General features: G+C 61.6%; 2 protein-coding genes across 4 annotated transcripts; both read right to left on the bottom strand.

The window, feature by feature from the left end:
• Nucleotides 1-326: 326 nt before the first annotated feature.
• Nucleotides 327-7,267, bottom strand: LOC119710934 (steroid 21-hydroxylase-like). Of its 3 annotated transcripts, XM_038160486.1 has the most exons (10): nt 6,943-7,267; nt 6,266-6,355; nt 5,599-5,750; nt 5,067-5,162; nt 4,686-4,793; nt 3,907-3,993; nt 3,356-3,541; nt 2,502-2,662; nt 1,755-1,858; nt 330-1,209 (listed from the first exon to the last, which is right to left on the bottom strand). In XM_038160486.1, exons 1-10 carry the CDS (start codon nt 7,139-7,141, stop codon nt 962-964), a joined length of 1,431 nt encoding a protein of 476 aa, XP_038016414.1. In that variant the 5' UTR covers nt 7,142-7,267; the 3' UTR covers nt 330-961. The 3 variants fall into 3 exon arrangements, with proteins under 3 accessions (XP_038016416.1, XP_038016414.1, XP_038016415.1); XM_038160488.1 differs by lacking the exon at nt 3,356-3,541 and having other exon boundaries at nt 327-1,209; XM_038160487.1 differs by lacking the exon at nt 5,067-5,162 and having other exon boundaries at nt 331-1,209.
• Nucleotides 7,268-12,099: 4,832 nt separating this feature from the next.
• LOC119710935 (peptidyl-prolyl cis-trans isomerase A-like) lies at nt 12,100-12,870 on the bottom strand. The gene is made up of 2 exons (XM_038160489.1): nt 12,506-12,870; nt 12,100-12,402 (listed from the first exon to the last, which is right to left on the bottom strand). Exons 1-2 carry the CDS (start codon nt 12,853-12,855, stop codon nt 12,267-12,269), a joined length of 486 nt encoding a protein of 161 aa, XP_038016417.1. The 5' UTR covers nt 12,856-12,870; the 3' UTR covers nt 12,100-12,266.
• Between the last annotated feature and the right edge of the window lie 228 nt (nt 12,871-13,098).

Genomic DNA, 13,098 nt, shown 5'->3' with positions numbered 1-13,098 from the left:
ATTTGGACATATGACTCGGGGGCGCGGGCGGTCTCGTCTGTTCTCTCCCTCGTGCTTTTGCGCGTCGAGAGCAGCGCTCCTCGCCTCCCGCTCCCTCGACCGTTCGGAGCGGGCACTCCACCCCGCCGCGCCCGCCCGCTCGCTCCTCGCCTCCCGCTCCCTCGGGGCGTCGCGCTGGGGCGGCGCTCCACTCCCCTCCCGCCCTCAGTAGCTCTAAGCCAATCAGATGTATCGGTTGCCAGGCACACCAGCCCTCGGCCAATCAGAGCGCTTCCTGCTTCGAGTCACCCGTTGCCAGGCGGAGCGGCAGAGCAGCGCCCCGCACGCACCAGCGGCAGCCCGGCCGTGCCTCGCACCGCAGCCTCCCCAGGGAGCGGCTCTGCGGAGCGGGGAGTGCAAATCACCCCGACCGCCATCCCCTGATGCTGTCCGAGGGTTGCGGCTGTGGCGGGTGCCGAGAGTAGCCGGTCAGGGTGGGGGAAGGCTGGGCTTCGAGCGTTACAGAGGTTTAGGGGGTCCCAGGAAGAGCCGGGACTTGCGGGGTGAGGTCAAAATTACAAATTTTATTAGGAGGAGGTAAATGGGGCCCTCCCACACTGCATTGGCCCTGGCATCGGGGGGAGACCCAGGCATCCGGGGTGCTGAATGGGGGCACCCAGGGATCAGGTGGAATCAGGTGCCAGGGAGTTGGGATGGAGTCACGCAGGGTTCAAGCAGCGTCAGATGGGGTTAGGTAGGGTCACAGCTGGGGTCATAGCCGGTGTCAAGGGGAGACATAGGGTTGGCAGGGGTGAGGCCGAGGTCAGGTGGGGTCAATCAGGGGGTCACGGTCAGCCAGGCTAAGGCAGTGTCACACAGGGTCAGGTGAAGTCAGGTGTATTCAGGAAGGGTCAAAAAGACTCAGGTGAGTCACAGAGTGTTCAGAAAAGTAATAAAGTGGTCAAGTGGAGTCAGGCCAGGGTCAGGGTGAGCCCGGGGGCTGGCAGGGCACCATACGCAGACGAAAGGGGGGGCAGCGCAGCACCGTGCCCGGTGACCCCCTCAGCCCCGGCAGTCCCGCCGGGCCCGGCTCCAGACGGAATTCCCGCAGGATCAGCCCCAGGAACACGAAGAGCTCGGCCCGCGCCAGGCCCTCCCCCGGGCACGATCGCGCCCCGCAGCCGAACGGCAGCAGCGACCGCGACGGGGCGCCCGGGGCCAGGAACCGCTCTGGGGGAGCGGCGGCTCAGCTTTGGGGGGTCCCGGGGCACCCACTGGCTTTTGAGGGAGCGGGCGCCATGCGGGGACCCGAGACTTAGGGGCAGACTTCCACAAGTTTGGTGGGAGTTCCCCAGGTTGGACCCCGGGGTTCAGAAGGGAGACATGGGGGTTTGGGGTGACCCAGGGGCTCGGAGGGACTCTAAGGCTCGGGGGAGACCCCAGGATGACAGAGGGGATTCACATGTTTGGGGAGGGTTTAGACACCTGAGGGGAGTCTCAGGGGTTTGGGGGTGGGGGGGGATAGAGGGGAGGAACAGAGGGACCCACAGGTTTTGGGGGGGACACAGATATATGGGGGGACTAATGGGGACAGGTTTGGGAGAGGGGGTGTGGGTTTGGGGTGGTTCAGGCATCGGGGGGGCACTCATGACACCAAGGTGTTCCCAGGATACCCAGGAATCAGGGAAAACCCCATGGCTGGGGGAACCCACTTTGATGTTTGAGGAAACCCCAGGAGTTCGGGGGGCACTCAGAGTGCAGGCATACCCACATACCGGGCAGGAAGACCTCAGGGTGCTGCCAGATGTCAGGGTCCTGTTGGGCTGCCAGCAGGTTGGGGACCAGGACAGTGCCGGCCACCACGGGGAGCCCCCCAAGACTGGAAGGGGACAAGTGCATGGAGATAGACTGGGGTCTGCTGGGGACTCCTGAAAGCTACGTGGGCCGTACTGGGACCTACTGAGGCTCTCTGGGGGCTACTGGGTATGACTGAATGTCTGTTTGGGTCTACAGGGTCCATACTGAGATCTGGTACGTGATACTGGGAGTTACTGGGTGTCTGTTAGGGTCTTCTGGGGTCATTCCAGAACCTGTTGGGGCCTAGTGGGACATACTGGGGTTATACTGGGGCCTACTGGAGCCTTACTGGGACCTAATGAGTCTTACTGAGATTTACTGGGGTTCTGTTGAAGCCTACTGGGTCCTACAGGGACTTACCAGGCCGTACTGGTCTATTGGAGTCTACTGTGGCCCTACTCCTACTGCGCCCTCCTGGGATTTACTGGTACCTAGTGGCATATTCGGGTCTTACTGGGGCCATTCTGGGACCTGATGGGTCTTAGTGGGACTCACTGGGGTCTAATGGGCTCTGCTGGGTTCTCCTCTGGGTTCTCTAATGGGCCCTACTGATGATGCCAGGCGGTCCCTTACTGGTGTGTAGAGGTTCCCCCAGCTCCCCCTCACCCAGAGCAGTTGGCAGCGGTTCCTGCCAGCGCTGCCCCTGGCCCTGCTCCGCGCTGTACCTGGTGTGGCGCAGGGCGCAGTGGGGCAGCGCCAGTGGCGCAGGGGGTCGCAGCCGCAGGGTCTCGCTGACGGTGGCCTGAAGGAGGGGCAGGCGCCCCATGTCCCCTGGCCCGGGTGGTGCCTGTGCCCCCTCCAGCTCCGCCCGCAGCCGCGCCTGCAGCTGCACAGGTGGAGCACAGGTGTGCCATGTCTGCCATGGGCTATCAGGGGAGGGGGCGCATCCCAGGGGGCACGCGGTGGCAATGGGATGACGGGGCAACTCCCCAGAACCCCAGACCCTCCTGAACTCACAAACCTGCCCCTGGGGCCCCAAACCATCCCCAAGCCTGGCCCTCTCCCTTGGGGACCTCCCTTGGGGACCCCCCCTACAAACCCCCAAACCTGCCCTGGGACCCAACCCCCCCCAAACCAGCTCCTCCCTCCTCCTTGGGGACACCCCTGAGCCCGCAGATCTGTCTCTTGGGACCCTCTATCCCCAGACCCTGAGCCACCTCTCCATGGCCCACCCAAATCAAGGAGCCACATGGGTACACAGACACAGCTCTGAAATGTCTGTGACATCCATGTGGCACCTCAGGGTGGTGCAAGGGCACAGTGTCAGCCATGGAGAGGAGGACATGGGGGACCTGTAGGACATGGAGATATGGGACCCACACATGGAGCCTTGGCACTATACAGGGGACACAGGGTGCCACACGTCATCTGGGGGCAGAGCAGCAGGAAACCCATGGAGAAGGGAACATCAGGGACATATAGAACACATATAGGATGTGGGGGGGGGGACATAGGACCCCTGGGGACACACAGGACCCTCCAGGGCCGCATGGAAGACATGGAGGGACATGCATGTCACCTCAGGGCGGTGCAGCAAGAAGGCCACAGCCCAGCCCAGAGCAGCCGCTGTGGTCTCGGTGCCCCCGATGAACAGGTCAACCAGTGCCATGTGCAGCCGGGGGGGGCTCAGGGGGCCCCCCCGTGACGCAGAGCTACGCCCCAGCAGTGCCCCCAAAACGGTGTCTGGGGGAGGGGAGGGGCACGCCTGGTAAAGGGATGACACATGTTGTGGGTTTCTCCTGATCCCCAGCTGCCCCCAAACACGGGAGTCCCCTCCAAACCCCGAAGTCCACCTAAACCCCTGGTTCCTCCCCCAAGCCTTAAACTCCCCAGCCCCACATCCCCTCCAGGCCCCCAGCTCCTCCTGTCCCCTTGGGTCCCCCAAACCTCTGTTTCCCCCAAAATATGTGAGTGCCCCCAAGCCCCTGGGTACCCCCCAAACTCCTGGTTTCCACCCAGAACCTGGGCCCTTCCAGACCCCCAGGTGTTTTCCAAAGCCCTGGGTCTCCTGTGTTCCAACCACACCGCTCCTGACCCCCGGCTGCCCCCCAGCTCCCCGGGCCTCCCCACCTGGTGCCGCTGGATCTGGGCCTCCACAAAGGCGTCACGGTGCCGGACGAGCCGCAGCAGCTTCCGCAACCCCGGGTTGGGCAGGGCCTGGGCACAGGGACTCCATAGGGACCCTCAACCCCCAAGAAACCTTTCACCTCAGAGAGATACCCCCTCCCCCAGAGATGCTGCGTAAGTCTCCTGAGCCCCAGGGAAACCCTATGGCTGTTCCCCTAGGCCATACAGACCCCTCCAATGTCCTACAGGCACCCTCAGCTCCACAGAGACACTTTACACCACCACAGCCCTACAGAGCCCCCACAACTGCCGCTCCCAGGCCCACAGAGCTCCTCAACACCATACAGACCCTGTAACACTCCCCCTAGCCCCACACAGACACTATAACCCCTGTCCAGCCCCGTAGAGACCCCATAATTCCCCTCCTAGGGTTATACAGTCCCTTCCCAGTGCCATAGACACCACCCAAGCTCCCTATGAACCCTATAAGCTCCCTGTCAGCCCCCCATACCCTTCTCCAGTCCCACACAGATCCTATACCCTCACTCCCAACCCCATATAACCCCACCAGCCCCATATCCCTCCCACGGGCCACATAACCCCCATGAGACTCATAGCCCTTCCCAGGGCCCTAAGCCCCTCTGCAAAGGCCCACAGCCCCCCTGCAGCCCCCCACAATTCCCTCACTGCCCCCTCAGGGCTCTATAGCCCTGGGCTCCATAGACCCTGATGCAGCAAAGAGGCCACAGCCCCAAGGCCACCCACAGGACTGCCAGGCTCACCCGCAGCAGGGGCAGCACGTCAAGCGCCCGGACACTGCTGTGCCCCCAGACCTGCAGCAGCTCCCCCAGGCAGCGGGAGAAGGCCCGGAGCTCCCCCGGAGGGGGCACCTGGAGGAGGACACTCCGGTGTACTGTCCAGTACTCAAGTTCTCCCTGGATCCCCCAGAACACTCCCAGCATAATTTCAGACACTAGGGTCCCCTCAAACTCCTGTGTGCCCCCAAAGCCCTGCCACCCACCCGCAAGTTGCTTAGTCCCCCCAAACAGCTGGATGTTCCCTCCACAAATTCCTGGATCCCCCCCAAGCCCCTGGGACCCCATAAAAACTGGGGTCCTCCTCCAAACCCCTGTCTCCATCCTGGCTGCCCCCCAAATCCCCACCAGGTCCCCAAAGAGGAGGCGTGCGATGGTGCTGCAGGTATGGAAGGTGAACACCTCAAAGGGGTCCAGGGGGGCCTCCCCATGGGAACGCAGCTCCTGGGGAAAGAGAGGGTTAGAGAGAGCCCTGGGGAAATAAAGGGGAGTCTAAGGCTGGCTTAGGGGATCGCACAAGAGAAGTGCAGAGCTCTAAGGGAGTTTTGGGGACTCACAGGCATAGTGCCCTTTTGGGGTGCAGAGGGTGAGGTTTGGATGGGTCAGTTTTGGGGGACAGTGGTGTGGGTGTAGGGTTTCAGGATCAGGTTTGGGATGCAGAGATTGGGGGTTGAGTGCAGGGGGCAGGGTCTGGGGGACAGTTTTCAGATGCAGGGGACATGGTTAAGGTGCACGGGTGGGGTTTGGGTGAAGGGAGTGGGGTTTAAGGTATCGGTTTTGGGGTGCATGGGGCAGGGTTTTGCTGGTCAGTATTGTGTGGGGATCTGTTTTGGAATGCAGGGAGGATCAGTTTGGGGAGAGGTCGGTTTCAGGGTCTCACCTCACACAACTCCCGGCCCTGCAGCCAAAGGAGGGGCCCGAGACGCCCCCCAGCCCGTGCCAGTGCCCCCCGTACTGCTCCCCGCTGCCGCCGCCAGCCAGGGCAGGGGCCTCCCAGTGCCAGGTCCCGGCCCCCCCGTGACACCAGCGACCCTGGCGTTGGGCAGGAGGAGTCAGGGACCCCCAGAAATCCCCCCAGCCCCTATAGGAACCCACCTCCAATACATCAGGGGTGTTCTACAGGGCCCCTCTACCTCATAAAGCCTCCATCAACCCCATAGCTGCCTCCTCCATAGGACCCCCCTAATCCCACCCTGGAAGCTGAAGGGTGTGTCTGGTGGGGCAGAGACCTCTAGAAACTGCCCTTACAGGCAACCCACCCCTCCAGAACTGCCCCCACCCCCTCCCAATACCCACCTTCCCAGCCCCATAGGGACCCCCTCCAAATCCCGTAACAACCCCTTCAATCACATAGGAACGCCCTCAAAACCTATAAGGACTTGCCATCCCATGGGCCCCCCCAAACCCTTAGTAACCCCCCCCAAGCCCCACAGAGAACCCCACAAACCCCATAGTGACTCCCTTCGAAGGGCTTCACTACACACAGGATACTCCCCAAACCCCACAGGAACCCCCGCATAGCCCACCCAGGCTCCCCCGCGCCATACCCAGATAACTGGGGGGGCGCCCCAGCCAGTCCCCCCAGTGCCGGACCAGCGCCTCGCGGATGGTCGCCACTGAGCTCGGCACCAGCACTTCTGGAGGGAAGAGGAGGCGCTGGGGGGTACTCCAAAACTGGGGGAGTTCCCAAACCAAGTGGAGAGTCCTGGCGCGGGATTTTGGGGGGAGCATCGGGGGATTGGGGTCCCAGAAAAGATTTGGGGGGTTCGGGGAGAGGTCTGAAGTTTGGGGAGGTCCCCGCGGCAGGGGGAAAGGGCAGGGGTGGAAGTTCGGAGAGTCCCTGAGGAGCAGAGCGAGGGGGGTTCGGGGGGCTCTGGGGTCCCAGTGGATTCGGGTTCGGGGGGCTCTGGGGTCCCGGGCGGTTCGGGGGGCTCTGGGGTCCCGGTGGGTTCGGGTTCGGGGGGTTCTGGGGGCCCGGGCGGTTCGGTTTCGGGGCGGCTCTGGGGGCCCGGGCGGTTCGGTTTCGGGGGGCTCTGGGGTCCCGGTGGGTTCGGGTTCGGGGGGCTCTGGGGTCCCGGGCTGTTCGGGGGCCTCTGGGGTCCCGGTGGGTTCGGGGGGTTCTGGGGTCCCGGGCGGTTCGGTTTCGGGGGGCTCTGGGGTCCCGGTGGTTTGGGTTCGGGGGGCCCTGGGGTCCCGGTTCGGTTTTGGGGCGCCTCGCACTCACCGCAGCCCCCCGCGCGCAGGCGCAGTACGGGCCCGTGCCGGCGCGCCAGCCGGCTCAGGTGCAGCGCCCCCTGCGGGTGCAGCAGGTGCAGCGCGCCCCAGCGCGGGCCGCGCCCCTCGCCGCGCCGCGCCAGCCGCGCCAGCAGCGACAGCAGCGACAGCGACAGCAGCAGCAGGCACAGCAGCGACGCAGCCGCCATGGCCCGCGGGGGGGCCGCCCGCAGAGCCCCTATATTGGGGCACCCCGAAACCACGCCCCATGGAGCCCCATCCCTCAAGTCCTGCCCCTCGCAGATGGCGCACACGCGCCTCACCACGACCCCCCCCACCCCGTAAGTATAAAAGTGGACCCCAAGCCCAGCCCCATAAAGAGGGTCTCTTAAAACCCCACCCCATGAGGCTCGGCCCTTATACAGGAGGCTCAAAGCCCCGTCTCTCATCAACGCCTGCCCCTCACCGGTCGCTCTGCCTTTATAAAGGGGAGCCCTGCCCCCCGCCCCTGGAGGCAGCCCCCCATTCTCCCCATCCTCCCCATCCTCTATATCCTCTATAAAACAGACCCAGAGTCCCCCCCCCATAGCACTTCCCGCCAGCCCCCTATCCATGGAGGGCATAGGCTCCCCCCTCAGGTCCCATAAGAACCCTCCCCTACAAACCTCTCAGCCCCCATGGCCTCTCCCTGAACCCCAGCAACATCCCCTTAGCACCCACAGAGATCCTCCTAGACCTCCCTAAGCCCCCAAAGACACCCACAGAGCCCCCAGGATCTGCCACAGCCCCCCTGGACACCCCCAGCCCCTAAGTACCCACAGCTCCCCTCCACGTGCCCGCAGAACCCTCCCAGCCCCCCTCCCTCAGCTCCCACAGAGGATCCCCCCTGGACCACCCTTGGCCCCTCACCATCACCTCCTGCAGTGCCAGCAGACACAGGGGGACACGGGGAATGCTGGGGGACATGGGGGATGTGGTGACATGGCAGGACACGTAGAGCCATGGCGGCATGAGGGGGATATGGGGGACGTGGAGACATCGGGGTCGTGGAAGGCACAGGAGTGGGAATGATGTGGATGGGCACAGGGGATATGGAGAGGGGCTGTGGGAGACATCAGGATGTGGGAAGACATGGGGACATCCTGGCCTGGGGCCACATCACCCTGGGGAGACCTTGGGGACATGCCAGGAGCGTGGGAATACCCTGGTTGTCACCCTGGGGACACTGTGGGGACACCCCAGGGACAGGGACACACTGGATGGGGACACCCTGGGGACACCCCAGGTAGGAGGACAAGGGGGTGACATCCTGGGGATATCCTGAGCATGGAGACTTGGAGGGCACCCCCCTGGGGACATCCCCTGTGGGGAAAGGGGACACAGTGATAGCCTGGGGGCATGGACACAGCGCTCTAGGGACCCCCTAATGGGACAGGGAGACGGTGCCACCACAGGGGAAGGGGGCACAGGGGACATCCAGGCTGGGAGGCCTCTGGGGGATGGGTGGACACAAGGACATCAGGAGGCACACAAGGACACTGAGGGAGGACAAGGCCATGTGCTGGGGGGAAGGCAAGGACATGGTGGGGCTGGAACAGTGTGGAGGGGGGGCCTTTGTGTAGGGGTGGTCCCAGGGGGTTCCAGGGAGTCTTAAGGGGGGTCCCAGGGTGGATTTGGGTGGTCCCAGGGGCTTCTCAGCAGATGTTTGTGCATCTCAGGGTGGATTTGGGGGATCCAGAGGGTGGTGAGGGACCCCAGGGAGGATCCTGGGGTGGATTTAGGGGCACCTGATAGGGCTTGGAGGGTCCCAGGGAGGTGGGGTTCCTAGTCACCCTGGGGTGTACTAGAGTGGATTTAGGGGGTCTGGAGGGGGTTGGAGGGTTCCAGAGAGTGTTTGTGGGGATTCTGAAGGTGGAATTTGGTGTTCCTGGGTAGACTGCGGGGAGGGCAGTCTAGAGGGGTTTGGAGGGTCCCAGTAGGTGTTTGGGGGATTCCTGGGAGGGAGAGGTTTCCACGTTACATTTGGGGGCTGCCAGAGGGGTCCGAGGGAGTAGAGGGTGTCTGGGTGGGGGGTCTTGTGGTGAATTTGAGGGGTCAGGATGTCCTTGAGTGGATTTGGAATGTCCCAGAGGTTGTTTGTGAGGATCCCGGTGTTGATTTGGGGGGTGCAGGGTGGATTTTGGGGGTTTAGGAGGCTACAGTGTCCCACGAGATGTTGGGGGTGATGGGGATTTTGGGTACCAGAGCTGATTTTGGGGGACCCTGGGTAGATTTGGGGGACCAGGGAGGGTGATAGGGGCTGGAGGGGGGTCCTGATGGATGTTGAGGGTCCCAAGATGGATTTGAGGGACTCCTGAGGGGCTGTTGGAGGGTACCCAAGGCATCCCGGGAGGATTGGGGAGATTCAAGGGCATCCTGGGGAACATTGGGAGTCCTAGGGTGGATTTGGAAGGGTTCCAGGAGCTGTTTGGGAGGGTTCCCAGAATGGATTTGGGGAGCTTCTTGGAAGATCTGTGAAGTCCCAGGGGAACTTGGGAGGGGGATATTGAGGGGTTCCAGGGTGAGGGGAGTGGGAAAGGAAGGCAGGTGTCACAATCCACCAGTCAGGGGTGGTAAATTCTGTGTAAATTCTCATCAGAGTGAACAAAAACCCCAGACACGTGTCAAGGGGTCAGCCTCATGAGGCACAGTCACCCAGAGATCCAGACAAAGCTCGATGCACATGATCCACATGGAGGAACCTCATAGAGGGCATAAGATTCACTTCCCAGTTCATTTCCCAGTTCACTGGCAGTGGTGGTCTGCAGACAGACAGAGACAGACAGAGGGGCATTGATGGTGGAGTACCTCACCTGTTTCAGGAACACAAAGAGAATCTCTCTTCCTCCCTTGTATTGGCTGTAGAGAAACTGTCCTGGGAGTTCCAGCAATTCCCCAATTCAGCATCCCAGAGGAATGTCCTGCCCCCACCCACATGGACCAGAATCTCAGCTATCAGCAGGCATCCTTTCTTCCTCAAGGTGGGATGGAGAAGGTGCGAACCATTTGGACACTGGCAGCCCTCCCTCGTGCCTGAACCGCTGGGCTGCTTGCCCCAGCACCTTTCAGAGCTGGGCCACGAACCAACAGTCATTACCTGTGCCTGGAAAACCAGTCCATCTCCCACAGAGCACCAGGGAACCCTTCCCAGCCTAGGTAGGCAAATAACTCATCTACTTCCACCTGATCCCCACAGCTGCCCAACTCAACCAGGTGTGCACTGCAGGACCAGCCCAGAGCCCTTCAGCCCTCAGAGAAACAGAGCCCACTCTTGGACGGCTTCAGGGGGCCATTAGTGGTTTCAGAATGAAGGCAGAATGATAAACACAGATCAGGAGCACAATCATCTGGGTTGTAAGGACAGCAAACCCAGGATCTTACCAGTTCTTGTGTGAGGTGGGGGATGTGGATACTGGGAGTGACAGCAGCAGGGTGTGTGGGACACAAAATACTGGGCACTCTGGTATGAGGATGAGATTGGAGCCAGGCAGGCTGAGGAGGGTCCCCAGGCTGAGCACGGCAGTGCTCCGTGTTCACCTCTGCTTAAGCTGACACCCATCCTAGGGCCTTGGCCAAACAACTTCAGTTTCTGGTCATGTTTTGCAGCACTTTCTCCCAGTCTCATGTTTTCATGCATTTAATGCTGCTGCTCAATATTCTTTTCCTTTAGAGCTGCAACTATAGTCTCCATCCAAAGGAGAGCTGTTCATCTCATGAAGAAAATGCAAGAGCAGAAGAACTGGGCCTGAATGTGGCTCCAGTGGCCATGACTCACTGCTATGGGCCAGAGGTCATCCTTGGTCTTGCTGCTGGGGAGACAAAGCTCTGTGACGCTGGCATGCCCCTTCCCAGGGAGCCCTGGCATGGCTGTGGTGGCAGACTACAGCACTGAGGTGTGCCCCAGGTGTGGAGAAGTGTTGTGAGGCAACAGGTGGGTGTCCTCCCCCGTCCTAGACCTCCCTAATCCCCCAGAGACTGTCAGTGGGGGCTGCCAGAGTGAAGGAGGTGCCAGTGAAGAGCAGGAGCTGCGGGGAGCCTTCCCTGCGCTCCAGGCCAGCCTGGGTGGAAAGCCCTGTGGGGGTGCCTGGGCCCGAGGGAGGCCAAGGGCCCGGAGCACTGCGGGGCTGAGGCAGGAGCTGGAGGGGGGCACGGGGCCGTGCAGGGACAACGCTCCAGACCCCACGGGGAAACTGCAGGTCTGCCCGCTGCATCACAGAAAAGCTTCCCCGCACTGCCTCGGTGCCTCGCAGGGAAATTGCCCCTGCCTTGTCTCAGTGAGGCACCAAAAGCCCCCCCACGCCTCTTCTGCTCTGCAGTCTGGGGTCACCCAGCCCTGGAGACTCCCGGACAGGTGAGATGGGGCAGAAGCTGCTGCTGGCTTCATCTTCCCCTCGGACCCTGAGGGCTGCACCCCCAGAACTGTGGGGTCACCTCAGCGACACCAGTGTCCCATCCAGGGCAGAGCCCATGTGGGATGTGGTGGTGCCGGTACAGGGGAGGGGAGTTTGGCATCCTTCAGGTACTGCAGGTGTGCTGCAAAAGGGGGCAAGGGGCCAGAGCTTGCCTTGCTGGACCCACACCTTCAAACTGGAAGCACTGGAATCACCCTGGAACTGGGCACCCACCCTTGAACTGGGTGCACCCATCACCCACTTGCCAACTGCAACTGTGGAAAACACTGAATTTTAAGAGCTGGGCACCCCCAGGCTGGGACCAGCATCCTCCAACAAGGACCACTGGGATACATGTGACAGAGAACCACCTTCAAACCAGGTTACCTTAACAGCAAGATTGCAGACTGGAACTCTCCCTGGAAAAACTGGAATCTCAGGACAACCCACACCAGCTCTGACCAATGTCACCTGTTGAATGAGACCTACAAGGCATGCCAAGGTGGGTGTCACTGCCCCTCCAGAACCCTTCCCCAGCTGAAACACTAAGGACCCCATGGGTCAGTTCAGTGCCCAGACCAGCTTGCTCTCTTCACTCTGGATCCTACTGGGGTGCCTGGTGTAACCACCCCACTGGCAGGGTTCCTCCCGCCCCCTCAACACCTTCTTTTTCCTCCCCCACCAGTGCCAAACCCTGCCCTCCCCAGGTGGTGACAGAAGGGAACTGCTATGGTGTATGTAGTTTAACTTGTTTTATTTAGACTCAAAGGTTAACTGCGGCCCAGTGGGACCGTGACCCAGTAGAAACGCAGCAGTACATCAGAACTGGGGTGGGAGCGGGTGAGCTGCAGCGGGCTGCGGTGCCCAGGCTGCCCGAGGAATCGTCAGTCGGCGAGAGAAGGGTTTACGAGAGCTGCCCGCAGTCGGTGATGGTGATCTTCTTGCTTGTTTTGCCATCTTTGGAGCCACAGCGCTCCATGGCCTCCACCACGTTCATCCCCTCCTTGACGTGGCCGAAAACGACGTGCTTGCCATCCAGCCTGCCAGAGAAGCACCAGTCACAGCCGGTCCCTGATATCCCCAAGAGAGGACATCTCCCAGATGCAGACCCCCAAGCTTGCCCTCCCACAGCCCACGGCTCACCACTCGGTCTTGGCAGTGCAGATGAAGAACTGGGAACCATTCGTGTTGGGGCCGGCATTGGCCATTGACAGGATACCAGGACCCGTGTGCTTCAGGATGAAGTTCTCATCTGGGAACTTCTCCCCATAGATCGTGGAAATGGCAACAAATGTGAAATCAGGAACAGGATGCCTTGGTAATGATTTATGTCCCATGTCCATTTTTTTTGTTTTTCTTTTGTGTCCAGCATGGTCACTGTCTCCCCTGGGTGCAGGAGTATGGTAATGGGTGAGGGGCAGCCTAGGACCCTGCGAGGGCTGGAGGCCAGAGGCTGCTGCTTCCTTCCTGTGGGTGATCGGGTCAAGAGCCATGTAGCGTGGGAGTCTGACAGAAATACTGTTGTCCTGTGGGTTTTGCCTGTGTCTTTCTTTTCTTTTACCACTGGCACTGTGATTGGGGCTTGCCAGCTTGCTTCCGTGCTGCTCTGCTGCTCGGGAACCCAGGACCGGCGTGTGCTGCGCCTGGAGTGCTCCCCTCCGCGCAGCGGCCTGCCCTGGGAACAGCCATTGCCGGTGGGCTGTCCAAAGGAGCCATGCCCCGCCCAGCCCCACTGT

This window comes from Motacilla alba, chromosome 22 (assembly GCF_015832195.1).
Source record: "Motacilla alba alba isolate MOTALB_02 chromosome 22, Motacilla_alba_V1.0_pri, whole genome shotgun sequence".
In the NCBI taxonomy this organism is placed as follows: Eukaryota; Metazoa; Chordata; class Aves; order Passeriformes; family Motacillidae; genus Motacilla; species Motacilla alba.
This window is presented reverse-complemented; position numbering and strand designations above follow the sequence as displayed.